General features: G+C 51.7%; 1 protein-coding gene and 1 pseudogene across 4 annotated transcripts in view; one reads left to right on the forward strand and one right to left on the reverse strand.

Moving 5' to 3' along the window:
* Window positions 1-4,698: 4,698 nt before the first annotated feature.
* Window positions 4,699-19,632, reverse strand: part of Gnb1 (G protein subunit beta 1) — a 70,134-nt gene continuing 55,200 nt past the window's right edge. Inside the window, exons 5-11 of one of the 4 annotated variants that reach the window (XM_026414861.2) lie at window positions 17,702-17,765; window positions 15,844-16,006; window positions 8,789-8,855; window positions 7,117-7,318; window positions 6,404-6,620; window positions 5,245-5,356; window positions 4,699-4,993 (exon numbers count right to left, since the gene is read on the reverse strand). In XM_026414861.2, the coding sequence (XP_026270646.1) occupies window positions 5,250-5,356; window positions 6,404-6,620; window positions 7,117-7,318; window positions 8,789-8,855; window positions 15,844-16,006; window positions 17,702-17,765 (820 nt within the window). In that variant the 3' untranslated portion in view covers window positions 4,699-4,993; window positions 5,245-5,249. Of the gene's footprint in view, window positions 4,997-5,240; window positions 5,357-6,403; window positions 6,621-7,116; window positions 7,319-8,788; window positions 8,856-15,843; window positions 16,007-17,701; window positions 17,766-19,632 lie in introns of all 4 variants that reach the window. The other 3 variants (XM_026414863.2, XM_026414862.2, XM_026414864.2) reach the window with 3 other exon arrangements.
* On the forward strand, window positions 12,595-12,684 carry LOC113201268 (small nucleolar RNA U13; annotated as a pseudogene).

Here is a 19,632-nt window from a genome sequence, read left to right on the forward strand (position 1 = left end):
CAGCAGGGGTTTGCTGAACTGTGGTCATCCATTTGTACTGCCTCCCTGGCCGCAGATGTCTCAGCAATGTGCCAGGTGCTGTCCTGGGCTTCTGGGCCCTGGTGGGAGACTGACCAGAGAAGGGCACCACGGGGTGCTTTGGACCAGGCTGGCCTCCCAAGCACCAGCCTGGGTTTTCACATGGTCATTCCTTCCCCATGGTGGGGCTCCCTGACATGGCACCCCTGGCCTGGTCCCCTGTGAACTTGAATCCTCTCAGCAGCTTTATGGGTCTCCCCACTACCCCATACCTGCTACTGTCAGCCTGCTCTCCATTGGGGGACTCCCAGGATCCATCTTGTGTCTTCCTGGGAAGAATGACACTGCTGTACATGGACCACTGCACTGTGGAGGCCCCAAGGGTGACTGGGAAGGGGGCAAGCATGGTGGGAATTTCGGGGGGATTTCTTAAGCTCTGTAACTTCCTCATGGGTTATTTTGTAAACCCGACAGCTTCCCCAAAGTGACTGCCAGCCACACCCACAGCAGGCTTGAGCTGTTTCCAGCTCAAGAAATTATTGGCATTATAGTGTTAGATCGACATTGAGTGATAGATGCCAGGCACTGGCCTAGGCTTCGAGAAACTTCTAGAGTGGAAGCAGTCACCTGCAGAGGCACCCAGCTCACATCCTTCTCATGTGATCCCTCTAAAGGGAATTGACAGGTGCACAGTGGTGGCCAGGGGAATCCCTTGTCTACCCTGGCCCAGCAGCCTGTGCAAGTGGCTTCCCCATTTTACAGGAGGAAGCAGGCTGTGGCTCCCTTTGGTGACCTTCAACATGCAGCTTCACAGGGCAGGGGGTTCAGGGGCCAAAGTCTCACACTGGCCCATGACAAGCCTGCTCCAACAAGGCCAAGGGTGGCAGGGGTCCTGAAAGCACCCAGAAGATTCCCAGAAGCATTTCACTTGAGCGAGTCCAAAAAGGGAGGGGAGGGCCCAGGGCTGGAAGGAGGTCAAAGTCCATAGGGCTGGAGTTGGGTGAGGAAACTGATCAAATAAAAAGGAGGGGCCGGTCCAGGAAGGGCTGGCAGCAGGGATGGGTAACCTTGCCCTTTTCCAGGCCCCAGAGCTGCTAAGTTAGCTGTTAGAGTAATAATTGTGTTAATTTGTTGTTTGGTATTCTTTCTCTTAAAAATGGCCCCCATGTTGTTTATGCTTCAGACCCCCTAATGTGGTCCCCACCTCTTCTGCAGGTTAAATGAGGAGGCCAGCAGGTTTGAGAAGCAGAGGGAGAAGCACAGTGGCCTGCACCCAGAAAAGGGCTGTCGCTGGGGGTGTGCCCCTTGTTCCTAGGAGCCAGGGTGGAGTGCTTGGTGCAGGCTGCACTTTTGGGTGTTGTTCAGCTCTGGGCAGGAAGTTGGCTTCAGGTGGCCTGGCTGCATGGGGTGAACAGGGTGAGCAGAGGCTGACCAGCATCCAAAAGGGAAAGCAGCAGCCGGAGGGACAGGTGGGCAGGAGGTGAGGGCCCTGACTATTCCAAGGTCATCTTGTCTGAACCTCAGCCTCTGGTTTCCAGCCAGTGCACCCGGCACAGGCTAGGCCCAGCATTCTCTGGCTTGGGAACAGAGAAGGGGGCCATCCCATCCAGGGCTGACTCTGTCCTCCCTAGGCGTCAGTTTCCTGCCTGGGCTGGTGGGGGCGACCAGCTTTCTGAATGCCATGTGCCAGACACATCGTGCCACAGCAGAGAAGAGAGGTGGGACAGGCAGATGGAGGAGGGGTCACAGAGCATGGGTTCAGTTTTGCCCAGGAGTGCTTATGGACAGGTGTCCCTTAGGTAAGGGGAGCAGCAGGTGTAGGAATTCCTAGTGGCATGAGCCCAGGGTGGTGGAGCGGGTACTGGGACAGCGGTGAGACTGGGAGGCTTCGGAACAGAGGGATGAGCCAGTTGGTGGGGACCCGGGGGGAGCTAGGCAAGCCCCCTCCTAGCCTCAGGTCCCTGTCCCTGCACCCAGGCCACCCAGACAACCAGGGGTGGTGCTGATGGAGTCTGTGGCAGCTGCCCTGAGCCCCAGATGTATCTCTGTGACCAAATAGGCCACAGGCAGGGCCCTGCTGTCTGGGGTCCCTGCTGAGGGCCAAGCTCTGCTGTATGTGGGGCAGTACAGAAACCTAGTAACACAGGACATAGGACACGTGCAGTTAGTGCCGGAGACAGGACCATCTGGGAGCAGAGCCAAAGAGGCCCCTTAGTTGTTTCTACCTGTGACAGGTATGCCACCCTCCAAGGGCAGGGCCAGTGCACATGGGAAGAGCAGGGGCTACAGGGCAGACTGTGGGGAGTGATGTGGAAGGACTGGTACCTCCTGGTCACCCCTCAGGGCTGCAGGTGGTGATGCTGCTCCTGTCCCAGTCAATGGTGGACACCATCTGTGCAAACTGGACCTTTGGAGCCTACCATCTGAAAACGCCTGTGGTTCATCCTTCCCTTTTCACAACCCTGGTCAGTACTGCTGTCCATATGCCCACAATGGACACCTGTTTCAGTGACATTGCTAAGTAAATGGAACAGTGGCCATCAGCCCCTGTCCCCTCTGGGCAGAGGGTAAGGGAAAGGGGGCAAGGGGTCTGATCCCACCTGTCAGCTCAGGTCTGCTTGCCAGGTGCCAGGCTTGGACCCCCCAGGATACAGGAACTCCCAAAGAGAGGCACAGAGTAGGTGAAGTGACGAGCCCCTGTGGACTCCACACTCCAGCCCAGGAAACCTACGGCTTAGCCGACCAGTCACTTCCACTTCGGTGGCCTGAAATAGCACCTTACCAGGTCCATCCCAAGAGCTGCTCCTGAGGGGGACAGATACCTGCATCCAGCAAAGTGGGCCTGGCCACTCGGTCCTAGGACCAGCCTCTCTGCTGCTGCGTAGGGGCAGAAAAGGGACACTTTCCACCTGCATATGAAAAAGTGCCAGCATCCGAGCTGTGAGGACTGGCAGTCACCTCTAGGCTCTGCAGCTGGGAGGCCCGGAAAGCACTGGGGTGAGTGCAGGAGGCGGGTGGGCGCTGAGCCACGCGAAGCCTAGCCCTCCTTTCCCATGCTCCCGGGCAGCTCGGTCACTCAGACAGATGAAAATGCCACCTAGCTAGGAGGAAAGGGTGTCTATGGGGCAGCATGGCCTCAGGCACCTTAGGGGACTACACAATAGAAGTCAGGGTTGTCAGCTTCCAAGGAGGGGATGGCAGGCAGGAACTGGGGAGACACCACCCAGGATGGCCCGGGTGGTAGCAGGGGGACCATGCTGTTCTGCAGGCCCGAGTCTGGGGCTTCCCAGGAACTTCAGAGGGGCCAGTGTTCTGACACAGGGGGGAACATGTGATGTGGGGGGACCATGCCTATCAGGCCTCACAGCAGCAGGGGCAACCAAGGGCAGGCAGCCACCCCATACACTGAAATCCCGCAAACAACCAGCACAGCCAAGTCCCTCATGTCAAACTGCTTTATTACATCTTAAATAACAGTACAGTTCAACATAGCATCTACCTTGCATCCAGCCTCCTTGCAGTACACCGACTTTAAATACAGAAGGGGAGAAGGGGGTGAAGAGAGCTCTACAGAGGTGCAGGTGGAGAGCAGGAGGGCCACTGCGCTCTCTGTCAGGCCCAGGCCCTCTGCAGGCCACAGCACAGTTTTGCACAGGTGGTGCAGAAGACAGGATGGCGAAGCCTCTACTGCAGCTAGGAGGAGCACTGGGCGAGGGAGGAGGGGCCCTCGAGATGAGAGTCGGAGGTCTGCCTTGGGTGCAGAAGGCGGTCCTGGCGCAAGGAGGCAGGAGGGCTCTCTGTCACTCCCCCCACCCCTTCCCTCAGAATCCAACAGCAGTCGTTTGCAACAGGACTGTATATTTTTTTAAAGAAGTAAAGAAAACAGTGACTTATCCCGCTACTCAGACGTGTAGAGCGCTTGCTGCTTCCGATATGTGTGCAGAGTAGTGACAGGAAGTGGACAGCCGCCACGGTTACAGCTTTAAGAGGGTATTTCTTAAAAGAAAAGAACACCTAAGGACTGAGTCCTATGTGCAGTGAGCATTTCTACAGCATGCGATTCTAAGAGTAAACCACCCAACATGGCAAACAATCAAAGTGTTTAAAATTCAACTTAGAAAGTCTGAGATCATTATTTTCAAAACATTGATTTGTACATTGTTTCATACACAAATAACCGACTGACTATCCAAGCACAGGACAGGCATCTCTCTTGAGAACAGGTTCCTGACGCGGGGCGGGGCAGGGTAGTGTTAGGGGAATACAAACGTCCCTTCACAGGAAACCCAAGGTGAGAGTGGAGACAGCTGGGCAGAGCTGGCCAGGAGGACGGGCTAGGAGGGAGCTGGAGCAGGACTCTGACTGCGCTCTTGCTTCTCAGCACTCCTCGTCCACAGCCATCTGGGACCAGAAAAGAACGAGCCAGCTCACCGGCAGTATCAGAGGCCTGCCCCAGACACCCGTCTTGCTTGACTTCCGAACACAGAGAAGTATGTCTGAAAAAGGAAGTGCGAAAGCGTCCAGAACCCTGCTATGGACCTGACTCGAAATTCAGAAACAATCACAAGCTCAACAGAGTCCTCAAATGGCTCTGCATGGGTGCCACAGAACAGGACCCTGGTCTGCAATTCCACCCGCTAGTGCAGAGGCGTCTGTCTCACAATTACACTCAGGGTGGCCTTCTGGTTAACATGTTTATTGTAGTATTTCCTTTTAAAATTTATCCAAGACAAAAAGAAAACAAAGACAATGGCCCCGGAAGGAATGCACAATTTGTTTTAGTTTACAGCACAGAGACCTTCTCGTAATGGGAATTGTGCTCTTGGTTTCAGCAATAGGTGAAGGAAAAAGATCTTGCCCTTTGAAGTTCTGAGGGGAGGTGTGGGTGTCCACGTTAGTACGGTTGGATAGGATATGCTATCACTGCAGCGCTTCAAGGTCGGAATGGTCTTCCAGTCTCCGTGGCGTCCACCTGCTGCTGTGAACAGAGCGTGGGTCAACGTACAGACACGGGCACTCAGGACTCAGCCCTACAACCAGTGCCACTGCCCTCTCTACTGCTCCTGCAGCAGCCATGGCCAAGGGGCCATCCCTTCGATCTACTAGGCTCCAATACCACACCACGTCCACGTTACTCTACAAGCCACGCAGCAACTACCTCAGGTCCTAAGAAAAACACATACAGCTCTACTCGGGGAAGGGCACGTGGGCTGCTCCGTTACCTACTGGTGTTAGTTCCAGATCTTGAGGAAGCTGTCCCAGGACCCTGTTGCCACGGCCATGCCATCATCAGTCACCCCCAGGCAGCTGACGCGGTTGTCATGTCCAGCTAAGACACCTGGGAACACAAGGGTACAATCACACACACATCCAGGGGTGCCTTGCCCACTATCGGGCTGGGACAAGTGCTGGATGGCCACACCTCAGGTGGCAAGGGAAGAACACCAGCAAGGGGGAAAGCTTTTTGTTTTTGTTCTTTTTTTGGTACTGGGGATTGAACTTGGGGGCACTCGACCACTGAGCCACACACCCCAGCCCTATTTTGTATTTTATTTAGAGACAGGGTCTCATTGAGTTGCTCAGTGCCTCACTTAGCTGAGGCTGGCTTTGAACTCGGTATCCTCCTGTCTCAGCTTCCCAAGCCACTGGGATTACAGGTGTGTGCCACTATGCCCAGCGAGAGGGGCAAATTTTGTCCACAAGGAAATTACACCAAAGGGTGTGGCCAAGTCCAAGCTTATTAAAGGGGAGTGGCTAAGACGAGTGGACCCACTTGCAGGAAACACAAGCATGCTCCAGGGGATGAGGAGGAACCACCTGGACAAACCCGGGGCCACCCGGACCGACTCTGTCACACTCAGTGAGAAGCTTAAATCATCAAAGGAGTGTGTGGGGGGGAAGCAGGCAAAAGAATCAAAACCCTCTCAAAGCAGATGACCGCATAGGCTATGGACGTAACTATCCCTCCCTTACGGTGCTGTGACACTCCCGCCCACCCACTAGGATCCCCCTTGCTCTCCTAGAAGGGCTGAAGAATGTGGAGTCCAGCTGAGCACAAGAGCAAACAGTCCTGGAGTCAAGCTTCCTGACTTCCAGACTCGCTGGAGGATTCCCAAGGTCAGCCTCCTTCAGGTTAACGGCCATGTGTCCACTTAATAAGAAAGCCCTTTAGCCCCCTTGACAGGGACACACAGAGTGCAGACCAGTAACACACTGTTGCAGGCACTCACCAGGCCCACTGCCATGTTCCAGCTGGGTGTGGCTCTCTTGCGCTCCCCCTGTGGCTCTCCTCACAGGGGGAGCGCAGGTACCCTGAGAGTCTGCTCACTGGAGCGGATCCTGGTCCCGTGGCTGCATGCTCAGCAGGGGCCCCGTGGCCACCTACCTGCCCTGTCTGCTTTGAGCGCATCCCAGACGTTGCAGTTGAAGTCGTCGTACCCGGCGAGCAGCAGGCGCCCGCTCTTGGAGAAGGACACAGAGGTGATCCCGCATATGATGTTGTCATGGGAGTAGGTCATGAGCTCCTGGTCTGCACGGAGGTCAAACAGCCTGCAGGTGGCGTCATCTGAGCCAGTGGCAAACGCGTTGCCGTTTGGAAAGAACTGGAAAGAGAAGGCAAATCAAGACCATACGCAGATGCTCATAAAGAAACCATGGTAACATGACTGCTCAGTGGTGGGGCCATTGCAGACACGACTGGAAGGAAAGTGCAGCAGGTTGGGCTCTGGCAAGACTGGGGCAGCAAGATTCAGCTAAGGTCGGCTGCCACGGACGGGGTTCCTGCTCCCCTGCAGCTGGCAGCCCAAAGCTGGCTGTGTGGAGAAAGAGCAGAGATCCTCCCCAGCCCAGCAGACATGTCCCTCCAAGCCACCCTGGGAGGCCAGAGGCCCAAAACCCTGTACTGAAGTCAGGTGTGTTGTGGCACCTGCACCATGGTGTCCCGGGTGGGGACGGGCCTGGCACAGATGTTTGGCAAGGCACAGCGTGCCATCAGCTGGCCTCCAAGTTCCTATCAGACTGCAGCCAGTGTTTCACGGGGTTCCAGAGTCCTATTGACAAGAAAAGAGAAGCCCCAGCCCAGAGGCAGCCCAGACTCACGCAGATGGCATTGATGTCCGACTCGTGGCCTGTGAAGGTCTGCCTGCACATCCCCTCCCGGACATCCCAGAGCTTGGCCGAAGCATCACAAGCACCAGAGACAAACAGTCTGGTGTCAGGAGCGAGAGACAGGCTCATGACATCTCCAGTGTGCCCAGTAAATGTGGTCGTCTGCTGGCCGGTCTCAATGTCCCACAGAGCACTAAAGCAGGGACAAACAAGTCAGTCTTACGTCTCAGTCTCAGCCCATAGGTCATCTGATATACTACCTTCCACCCACTAGGACCACAGGAAACATCAGCGCTCTCACAGAGGGCAAATGGGAACTGCTGTATGTGAGGGGCACTGGATTGAACCCAGGGGTGGTTCACTACGGAGCAGCATCCCCAGCCCCTTTTATGTTGAGACAGGGTCTCCCTAAAACACTGGGGCTGGCCTGGAACTTGCAATCCTCCTCCCTCAAGGTGCTGGGATTACAGGTGTATACCACTGCACCCAATGTAATATGATTTTGTTTGGAGGAGAAATAGCAAAGCAAATAAACCCAGGGGCAGGGCTGGTCCCAGAGCACCTGGGCCCAAGGGCAGTTCACTCCAGCACAGGGCTGAGGCTCTTCAAAGTGGGGACATGTAGGGCTCGCGGAGGATAGTGGGGCTCCCAATGGCTGCTGCTGGCACTCCATGTGCTGGTGCTGTTCAAGGTGGGGCACCCACACCACTGCACAGGGGTGGCTCAAGGACAAAGCCACTGCTGCCCCCAGCAACGATCACAGAAAGCAGCAACAGCTCTGAAAAGTGCCCCTCTATGTCGGCCTCCAGGGGAGCCTTGCTGGCCTGGCCATGCAGGTCCATTAGAAGTCCCACATGCTGTACAGAGGCACCCTCACCAGGCTTGAGGGACACAAAGGAAGCAGGGAGCACAGGAGCTTCAAGAAAGTGACCAGATGTGAGCTTCAAAACCATCTGACCAAGTCTAGATCATGAGCTCCTGTAAATCTATGGGTTACACTCCTAGGACACTCTGACCCTATAAAGCCCCGGCTGAAGGGCCCGGAGCGGGCCGTGTCCCACAGACTCCACCTCCTCACCAGATGTGGGCCAACCTCATCTCAGGAGTGGTTGTCTGTGCCACAGACTGGCTAGTCACAGCAGCTCCTGGCCTCCCACAAATACCTCTGAAGACCAGAAGACGAGGAGGAGCTAGAACAACTCTCAGGAAGCATCTGATGACACCGTTCACTCGCGTCCCAACTCTGCTGTCTCACGCTGTGCTCAGGAACCCCTTCCTTAAGAGCTATAGATATACGTGGCCAGGGGGAGACACGCAGAGCAAACAGAGAAACCAGGCACCTTCATGCATGACTGCAGCCTGGAATCGTCTGTACTTAGTTCCAGTTAAAAATGGCCTGATAAATGCCAAGAACCATCCTTCCTGCACATGTGGACTTACCAGTGAACAGAGGAGTGGCCTCAGACTACACTGCCAGCCCTGGCCAGGTGGCCAATTTTCTTTATTCTTCAGTGATGGGCACTGAACCCATAGGCGCTCTACCACTGAGCTACAGCTCAGCCCTTTTTATTTCTTGTTTTGAGACAGGGCCTTGCTAACCTGCATCATGAGTCTCTGGGACAACAGGCGTGTGCCCCGTGTCCAGTGCTGGTCTGGTACTTACCACGTGGTGTCTCCAGAGCTGGTGACTATCTGATTGTCATCCAAGAATCGGCAGCAGGACAAGTAACCTGGCAAAGAGCAGACACAAATGATGACCCACACCTAGCAAGCTCAGATCCCATAAGCAAAGAAAGGCACGGTAGCCAATCAGATATGCCTGGAAGACTCTCGTCTAGGCCGGGACAGTCTAAACATTACCTTTGGTTCCATCTGTGCACAGAGAAGCAGCTGGGTCGGAGTGCGCACTGCTGAGCGAGCTGAGAGCAGGCTCGAGCAAGAGACGCCAGGACAGCAGGCAGCACCTCACAGACCACGTGCTCTGCAGCAGGTGGTGGGGCAATCGCACCTACCAGACACCTGAGCCTGGTGTGAGGAGGCCAGCTCTCCACCCCAGAGTCCTGCTAAGTGGGCCAGGCTGACCTGGAGCTTGTAGCCCTTCTGCCTGTGTCGCTGGGATGACAGGTGTGGTCACAACTACTGCACCTGCATTTTTCACCTGCTTTTCTGCTCAACAAAGTATTGCCTCCTGACCTCACTGGCCCTTCACCATTGTCCAGGGTCCAGTGGAACACAGCCTTGCATGAAGTGGATACTGCTTACTCTGGTGGAGCTCACTGGAGTGGGTGGAAAGTGATGGTTAACGCAAAGATCATGCGAGGGAGAAGTCAGAGGCCATGCCACAGGGCCAGCCCAGACAGGCCTCGTAGGCCCCAGAAGGACCAGTGGTGGTAGGGGAGCCCAGCCTCAATGGCAGTGACTCCGAGGAGTCCAGTGGTGAGGCTCTGTGAACAAGGGGCATAGGCTGGCTTTCCAGGGCAGTGGCCATGATGTGCAAGTTGGGGTGGGAACAGTCCCTGCCAAGGAAGTAAGGCCATGGGGCTACCAGGATGTGGGCCTGGGTGCAGCACATCCTACCCCACGCAGCCTGAGGAAAGAAGAGAGGCAAAACCAAGGCTGCAGCTGGGCCTGAACTGCCACTGTGCTGAGCATCGGTTTCCTGCGGCACCCATGGAGCCACGTATTTACCACAGCTCTGGGGTTCAGGGCTGGGGATGGCAAGCAGAATGGCCTGAGCCTGGCCTTTCCATGGGATCGTGGAAGCACTAGGGAGTCTCGAGAAGATTCCCATTTATTTTTTTTTTTATTTTTTAAGAGAGAGTGAGAGAGGAGAGAGAGAGAGAGAGAGAGAGAATTTTTAATATTCATTCCCTAGTTCTCGGCGGACACAACATCTTTGTTGGCACGTGGTGCTGAGGATCGAACCCGGGTCGCACGCATACCAGGCGAGCGCGCTACCGCTTGAGCCACATCCCCAGCCCCAAGATTCCCATTTAGACTGTGGTTATGGAAATTCTTTCCCTCCATGTTCATGCCAGAGGGCCACGTGGCACTGAGTCACATGAGGAGCTCAAGAGGAAGCGGCAGGAATATGGGAAAACAAAGCACCTATTCCACAGACATCATTAATCTGGCCCCACAGGAAAAACACAGAGGTGATGGACCCCAAAATACCAGTACGTGCCTAGAAAAGGACATGTAAGCTGAGAGTGGAGGCCTAGACTAGGGAGGTCAGCAAGTTAGAAGCCAGCTTAGGCAGCATCGTGAGACCCTGTCTCAAAATAAAATGAAAGATCTGGGGAAATGTTCTTGGGTTTAGCCCACAGGAACAGATCTGTGGTCAAATTCTTCCCAGAAACCCCAGGGACATTAGGGGCCACATAGGAGCTGTGGCCTGGCATGGCGGGTGGGCCCAGCTGTGGTTGCACCCCCACAGCTCCCGTGGCTGTCCTGGTCCTCTTCCTGCCCTTCCTCCCAGAAACCCCACCTTGTGGGGTGTGCACCCAGATGGTGCTGCTCGGCCTCACAGCCCTCCTCTGGCCCATGTGTGAGCACAGAGGGCAGAAGAAAGGGGGAGACCCCACTGACCTCACTGGGCTGGGCAGGAGAAACACAACCTCAGACCAGGAGCAGTCCCACAAGCCGGTGCTTTCCCGCAGGACAGATGAAATGATGAGCCCCAGCCTGCAGCCCTGACACAAGGAGGTGGGTGACTGTCTTCGGATAGTTGACAGGCCTCAGCTCACCAGGAGGAGCCACCAAGACCTGAGTGGCACCTGAGGTCCCCAAAACTGTTAGAGCCCAGACACCTTAAGGCACAGCAGGGGTGGACAATGTAAGCCAGAGTTTCCAGGGTGCACACCAGCTGTCTCTGTGGCATGTGAGGAGGGGGCTGTCAGCTCACAGTGTTACAACTCACTGCCTGTGAGCTTTCATATATGGAAGGAATACAATTTAACATGTTTTATACATATTGCCTCGCTCAGAGAGAAAATGTAGAAACTCTAACTTAGCCAGCAAACGTGCGGCTTGTTAGGGCTCCACGAGCACCAAAAGAGGAGCCCACCAAACATGAAGTGGGCAACACAGCGAGTGGACACTGCCCAAACTGCCCTGTGAGGCCTGCCCTGCCCGGACACACATAAGATTACAGGCTCTGAAGTCACACAGGCCTGCCCCAACCTGTGTGGTGGCTACTCAGAGGCCAACAGTACTAAAGGTTCTTGTGGGTTCTCCAGAGTCCCAGTCTCCCTGTTAACGAGACCCGTTCGGGGAGTACCAGAAGAGCCAGCTCTGCACATTAGAAGGTCCCAGTGGTCTGAACCACTCAGGGGGCTGAGTAGGAGGTCGCAAGTTCAGGCCAGCCTGAGCATCTCGTGAGGACGTGCCTCAAAATGAAACAGAAATAAGAAGGGATGGGGGTGTGGCTCAGTGGCAGAGCACTCTGGGTTCAATCGAAGGAAGGAAGGAAGAAAGGAAGGAAGGAAGGACGGGGGAGGGAGGGAGGAAGGGAGGGAGGGAGGAAGGGAGGGAGGAAGGAAGAGGAAGAGATAGCAGAAGCAGTTCTCAGTGCAAGGAGAGCCACTGAAGCAAGGTGAGTTCCTGTGTGCATGCCCATCGGGTAGAGAGGCACGCGCTGGCCCTGGCCTCTGGGTGGTAAAGGCAGGATTGTCTGAACCTCTTGCTTGGGGACGACTAGCTGCAGAGACAGGCTTGGGGTGAGGTTGGGCAGAGGCAGAGGGAAAGGTACACTACTAAAGCACAGGACAGGTTACCAATGAGGGTCCTTGAGGACGTACCAAGGGGACATCTCGAAAGCAGATGTCACCAGGCTGGGGAAAGAATGCAATATAGATACACACACTCATTTACCCGGAGTAGCTGCTGTGGCCAAGTGCAGCCCCCTAAGGTAATGAGTCTCAAGTGCCCAATTATAAGGACAGTCTCCCTGCTCCACGTCCACAGTGGAGAGCAGAAGATGGGAAACCACAATGTCCAACAACGGAGACAGCTTAGCACTGCACAGCAGAATGCTCCTCGACTCCCTTGAAGACAACACTGTGGTTCTAGTTAGGATTTTACGTAAAAACCACAAAAGATAATTCAAACTTCTTTCCCTCAAGTTCTACAATGAATACACATTGGCAGCTTTAGACTCCCAGCCCGCACAAGGAGGAGGCTGAAGAAGATTCTGGGCAATGGTGCCAGTGCTGACCACTGGCAAGGGGACACCTGGCAAGGTCCTCCAGGAGAAGGGCCAACAACTCCAGGAGCGTCTGTCCTCAGGAGCAAAGAACCATCCACCTACAAGTGCAGGAAAAGCCAGCCGGGCCCATGCTGGATGGCATACAGGGGCAGGAGACAGAGGTGAGGAGTGCAGGACACCTGCTTCACCAACGTTGGTGATATCTAAAAACAAAAATTTAAAAAATCTGCCATAATAAATATAAATCTGTCCATTTCCTGGATATCCTCTGTGGCTCACAAGCTTGACAACTGTGCTTTCATGCAACTGTGTGAGATGCGCTTCCCTCTTGCTGGGACATTGCCATTCTGACGTGAAACCATCCAAGGGACGGCCCGTGTGCTGGAGGCGACAGACACCAACTGGACATGCAGAGACACGGACACATCTGAGCCAGCAGGGAGGCCACAGATGGGAGAGACACTGCTGAGCCCAGAGGGGGAGAGCAAGGGGCAGAAAAGGCACATGAAGACATGACCCAAATCACATGAGCCTGATGGAAGAGAAACTTTCCGTTTTCCAGATAACAAAGCAAAACAAATACAAAGAAAATCACACCCAGACACATAGCAGTCAATTTTCTGAAAGCCAAAAAAAAATCCGTAAAGCGGAAGTGGAGGAGACAATGCCAAAAGCCAACACAGAGTTGTATATATCCATTGGAGTACCCTTCAGGAATAAAGGTGAGCCCAGCCTGGACGACTTCGCAAGAACCTGTCTCAAAATAAATTTTCCCATTCGTTACTACTGTCAGTCCCTTCTCTGCATAATACACAAGTCAAACCACTACAGGTTTGGATGCCTTCGGAAAGCATAGCACAGGGTTGGTGCCATCTGCAGCTTCACTGGGGACAAGGGATCCCTGAGGAAAGGGATCTTCAACACAAGACACATTCAAAAGCTATTTATTTTTTTCTAATTTATCAAGATTCCTAAAGCTATTTCTTCAGAATGTTTAAAGGCAAAAACTGTAACAATGCATTGCAAGGGTGACGACACGTGTTGATGTGATAACTGATTACAAAGACCCAATGCACAAGGAGAGGCAGACAGTGGGCCCTATGTTCATATGGAATTGCACAGCATTAACTGCCTGGACTGTGAAAAATGATGCATGCATCTGTAAACCCTAGAAAACCACCAAAAATGCCACAAAGATGTTTGCCTAAAAAGCCAACTGCTAAAACAGGCTTTTAAAAAAGTCCAGTTGGCCAGGCATGGTAGCGAATACCCACAATCCTAGTGGCATGGTAGGCTGATGCAGGAGGATGGTGAGTTCAAAGCCAGCTGCAGCAACAGCAAGGCACTAAGCAACTCAATGAGACTCCATATCTAAATAAAATACAAAATAGGGCTGGGGATGTGGCTCAGTAGCTGAGTGCCCCTGAGTTCAATCCCAGTACCCACCCCCCCAAAAAAAAAGAAGTCTAGGAGAAGCACAACATGGCAGAGGGCAACAGAGCAGGGCCCAGCAGCAGAGATAACAACCACACAGGCAGGGCTGGGATCTGACTAGGAATTTTGTCCAGCACTGACCAGGTGCTGCCTAGTACCCTGGGGATGCTCAGAAGTAGCAGCAAGCCTCATCCCTGAGACAGCCTTGCCATCACAAGGGTGCGTAAGGCAAGGATGTGTGTCTGGTGCGCTCGACACACTCTCACAGCGGAGACTCCCCATAAAGTGAAGAGCCCACGCATGCAGAACAGGTATGAAGTAACAACTGTTTAACGGGTAGAGGCCTTCCGAGGAGGGACAAGATCCATGGCCTAACTCACGCAGTGTACAAGAGACCATGAATAAAGACACACAAAGGGGAAAGGAAAGAAGAAAAAATATGGCACATAAACCTTGAGCACAAGGGTGGACCGGCTATGTGAGGTTGGATAAAGGAGACTTAAAAAGAAACCCCATGTGGGGCAGTCCCATGAGGGATGTGGGGCACGGCAAGAGGACACCACACCAACATGCAGATGTACCAGCTGGCTGAGCACAAAACACAGGAAGTAAAACTCGACAGACTGAAAGGGAGGGATAAGGAAGGACATCCTATCAACACACTTCCTCAGAACTTCATGCAAGTGAAACAGAAAATGTGGACATGTCACAACTTGCTCTAATTAATTAACACGTACACGGACACTGCCTAACACAATGTGGCCATCTCCACAGACCACAGGCTCACAGTTTTAAGAACTGCTTTCTGAACACAATGGCATATAATTCAAAATCAACAAGTTAACCACGAAAACTTCAGATATATGCCCTGTGAGCCAAACATTCACAAGAGCATTAGAAATATATCATCTGATATGATAATTTAAATATGGTACGTCAAGATTTGCAGAATGCAACTTAAATTTAAAGCCAGACTTACAGGCAACCTGTATCTTCAAAAGTGCTTATGACTGTAATGGTGTAAATATACTTTGTATACAACCAGAGATATGAAAAATTGTGCTCTATATGTATATATGTGTAATATGAATTGTAATGCATTCTGCTGTCATATATAGCAAATTAGAATAAAAAAATTAAAAAATTTTAAAAAGTGCTTATGTTTGAAGAGAAAGCAAAGTTTAAAACCAGTGGGCTACGGGCCCACCTAAAGAAGTTGGAAAATTAAGGAGAAAGCAACCTGAAGTAAGGAAGGCTATCTTAAAGAGGACAACGGACATGCTCTTTCCTGGCCCTGAGCCACTCACTCCCAGACTGCCAACAGATGTGAAGAGCAGTGCTGATCACCCGGGTGAGGATCTTTTCCCTGGCTTCACGTGAGGCAGGGAGCCCATGATGTGCTGCCAAGAGTACCCTGGGGGGCTGGGGATGTGGCTCAAGCGGTAGTGCACTCGCCTGGCATGCCTGCGGCCCGGGTTCGATCCTCAGCACCACATACCAACAAAGATGTTGTGTCTGCCGAGAACTAAAAAATAAATATTAAAAAATTCTCTCTCTCTCTCTCACTCTCTCTTTAAAAAAAAAAAAAAAAAGAGTACCCTGGGGGACAGGGTTCTGAGGTTGGGGGACACAGCCATAGAGTGAAGTACGAGATGGGGCCTTCTTTTTTCTGAAACGCTGAGCCTTTTTACGAGGGCTGGGATCCCAGGTGAACCCAGGCTGTCAGGACAGTCTGTGTGTGGAAAGCCCCTGTGCAGCAAACACACCTGTTCAGATGAGGAACCTCCCGCGGAAAGGTGCTCAAGATGAGGACGCTGCAGGAAAAGACTCAGCTATGCTACACTGATGCACACGAGAAGGTGGGGACGCCACAGGACCAGTTACAGTGACAAGCCCGCAGGTCCTGACTGGTCCAGGTACTTCAGGCCTAGCTTTCATGTCCAGGACTTCTGGCCATTACTGTGACTTTGATTTGAACCCATCTTATTCATGACTGACAGGAGGTGAGCATCAAAACACGCTCTGAGGACCCTGAGTAAGCAGCTTGCATCCTTTGAAGGTTATTAATGAGTGTGTACCTGTGTGTCCTGCCAGCTCACGACTCACACGCACATTCCCTTCGCGAGTTTTCAGGTTGTAAATGGAGCAAATGTTGTCCAGGCCACCACAGGCCACGTAGTTCCCAGAAGGGGCGTAAGCACAGGTCATGACCCAGGAAGAGCGCAGAGGGATGGCGTGGACCTAAACGGCAGAAACACAGACAAAAATAAAAAAAAATGCCCATAAGCTCAAGAACACTGACCTCCACCAGGTATGGTGGTGCACACCTCCAGACCCAGCCACACAGGAGGTAGAAGTGGGGTGACTGCTTCAAGTTCAAGACCCGCCTATGCAACACAGGGAGACCCTGTCTCAGAAGACAGCATGACTCAGCTTTTGCTTCTCAACATTCAGCCCCAGCTACTGAGAGAGAAATGCCTGGAAACCCAGTGCTGCACACTGCGATGCCAACCTAACGCAGAGTTCACTGAAGGCACGACTCAGAGCAAGGCAGGCATCTGAATGACAGCCGTGCTGCCTCCTGATCCAGAGATGGTAAAAGGCAGCACTTCATCAGCTTGCCAGATGGCTGAGGTTTCATTTAAAAAACAGAACATCTTTCCTGAAGCAACCAAATGCCTGTTATCATCAGTTAGTCACATATACCTCCCTGTGTTTTAGATATACTTACTAGAATTTCTGCGATCTTTAATACACATTTAGTATTCTTTAGTAAAATATAATCACATTAGATTGTTTATATTATCTGTTTGGGCTCATGACAGTACTTTTTTCTTTAAAGCATTAGATCATTATTATTTTTTAGTTGTAGATAAGACACTACACCTTTATTTATTTATTTATTTTTTTTTTAGAGAAATTTTTAATATTTATTTTTCAGTTTTCGGTGGACACAACATCTGTATTTTATTTTATGTGGTGCGGAGGATCGAACCCAGCGCCCTGTGCATGCCAGGCGAGCGCGTTACCACTTGAGCCACATCCCTAGCCCAAGACACTACACCTTTATATCTGTATTTGGTGCTGAGGACTGAACCAGAGCCTCCATGTGTAGGCGAGCACTCCACCACTGAGCCATGACCCCAGCAACACAAGACAACATAGATTTTTTAAAATTTGCTTTTGGGTAATGCTAGGGATTGAACCAAGAGCCTTCCACATGTTAGGCAAATGCTCTATCTCCAGCCTCCCCTAACTTTTTTGAAAAGGGGGCTCACTATATGGTTCAGTCTGACTCAGGTGACCCTCCTGTCTCAGCCCCTAAGGAGCTGGAATTATGGGCATGCAGTCTCATGCCCAGGTGATGGGGACAGACCAGAGCCTTACATTCCCAGGTCTGGCTAAATTCTAAAAATAATTTAATTTATGATTCAAAGTAAAATGCCTTTCAGATTATCCTTTGTAAAAAGCTGTAACTAAAAAAAAAAAAAAAAAAAAAAAGGGTAAGGAAAAAAAAAGCTGTAACTAAATGAAAATCTGTATTTTTGTATTCTACAAAGCCAGGCATGGAGGTGCACACCTGAAATCTCAGTTACTCAGAAGGCTGAAGCAGGAGAATGCAAATTCTAAGCCAGACTAAGCAACATAGTGAGACCCTTTCTCAAAATAAATAAATTAATTAAAAAAGGGTTAGGGATGCAGCTCAGTGGTAAAACACCCCAGGGGTTAATTCCCAATTCTCGGTGGGAGAAGCAGGAGTGTAAGAGCCCCATCCCCTAAACACACACAGGCAGCTAGCTGTTCCATCTCTCCTATGGGACCTCACCATTGAACACAAGACTTTCTGAGACTGCCCCCTGCCAGCCATGTCAGGTGAGGTGGTAGGAACAAACCACTCTCTGGGGGTGTTTCAGGGAAGGGTCTTAAGCAGCCTACCTTGTTTGTGGTATAGCTATCCCAGATGATGAGCTTTCCGTCCTGCGAGGCACTGACGAGAAGCCTGGAGAAAAGATAGAAGCAAACCATTAGTCCCACTGGTCACAGAAATCCCACAAAGGAATGGAATGGAATGGAAACTCGAACTCTGGTGACTTCCAATATGTGCTTCCATGTTACACTGGCTTGAGACAAAACACACCTACTGATAAGAAAAAGAACCCAAATATACCAACTGTGAAGACATGAACTCATGGCTCAGACTGCAAAGAGCTGGGCATCTACAACCAGACCACCAGGTTCCTCACTTGTAGGTGCAGACAGACCCACCTCCTCTCACAGCTGCCACCGCCTGCCTTCCCCTCAGTAAGTCAAATTGGAGCAGATCTCTCAAGAGCCAAAAGTGATACAAAATATTTACTATACAATTTTCTGTTCCATTCTGGCAAAGAGAAAGCCTGGATATAAATAAATAGAAAGCTTTTAGACCTTCCAAATTCATGAAACATTTCTCATCCAAAACCCCTATCAGCTGGATGCAGTGACGCATACCTGTAATCCCAGTGGCTCGGGAGGCTGAGAAAGGAAGATTGTGAGTTCAAAGCCAGCCTCAGTAATGGTGAGGTGCTAAGCAATTCAGTGAGACCCTGTCTCTAAATAAATTCAAAATAGGGTTGGGGATGTGACTCAGTGGTAGAGTGCCCCCAAGTTCAATCCTTGGTACCAAAAACAAATAAATAAATAAATAATTTGAAAAACCACACAACAACAACAAAAAAACCAAACAAACCATCAAATGCAGCAGCCTGTGTGAACACTGGAATGCAGGTCTCAGGTATATCTAGCACCCACCTCCACAGTAATGAGATCAGAAAGGATGCAGAACTGCACCTCAATGGCAGAGACCATGGAGCGTCACAGACCTTTCACAACTGTTCTCTTGCTCTGGGCAACCATGCAAAGTTTGGGGTCTGTGTGGAGAAGCTGCCCTACCTGTACTTGCAGAATTAAGACAGGATGCTGCAAAAGTAAAGCATGACTAACGGGCAAAGGAATTAAAGTCATGTGGAAAACAAGCAGAGTGAGGGTGGTTCTGGGAGCCACAACTACTCATGAGCATTCTACAGCATGTGCTGTTTTGTCAGGTGTGGTGGCCATGCCTGTAACACCAGCTACTTGGGAGGCTGAGGCAGGAGGATGGCAAGTTCCAGTCCAGCCTGGGAAACTTAGCCTGACCCTGTCTCAAAATACAAGAGGACTGGGGAGGTAGCTCAGTGGGAGAGCACCCTAGGGTTCAATCCCAGTTACTCCAAAACAAAAAACACACAGGTTCCAACAGTTTTAGCTGTACGCATAATGTGGCTACTTGAAGCTAATCAAAAGCTTGAGGTGAAACTCAAATATGGATCCCTGTGACACTAAACTACACACAAACTTTCTTTACAAAGAAGTCAACAAGTTGGGCAAAGAATAAAACCTCAGCACTTTGCTACAAAACCAATCAGAACTAAATCAAAAGCAGAATCCAATCCTATTACTTTGCAGATACTCTTCTCTGGTGACAGGCATGGGACACTGCCTTGTGCATGCTAAGCTGTGTCTACAACAGGCCTGTACCCCAGCATTCAGGTGCCATTCTTAAGGCCAACTTCTCCAGGTTCAGACCCCATGCGCCTCCACTTCCCTGAGATAGCAAAGGTCCCCTCTGCTGCTCTGTTTTTGTCTGGCCTTTCTGAGCCTTTATATGAAACATCAGAGCCACCCTTAGCAGCTCATCCTCCCAGTCAGGGGGGGTCACCTTCAGAGAGGTCTCCCGTTCAAAAAGCTTAATAACTGCTGACTTGCCCAGGGGTCAGGGCAACATTAAGCTGTGTGCTGATCCTCCAGAAGGTGAGAGAAGACAGGACTCCTAATCCCAAGGTCAGGTACCT

Source organism: Urocitellus parryii, chromosome 11, assembly GCF_045843805.1.
Source record: "Urocitellus parryii isolate mUroPar1 chromosome 11, mUroPar1.hap1, whole genome shotgun sequence".
Lineage (NCBI taxonomy): Eukaryota > Metazoa > Chordata > Mammalia > Rodentia > Sciuridae > Urocitellus > Urocitellus parryii.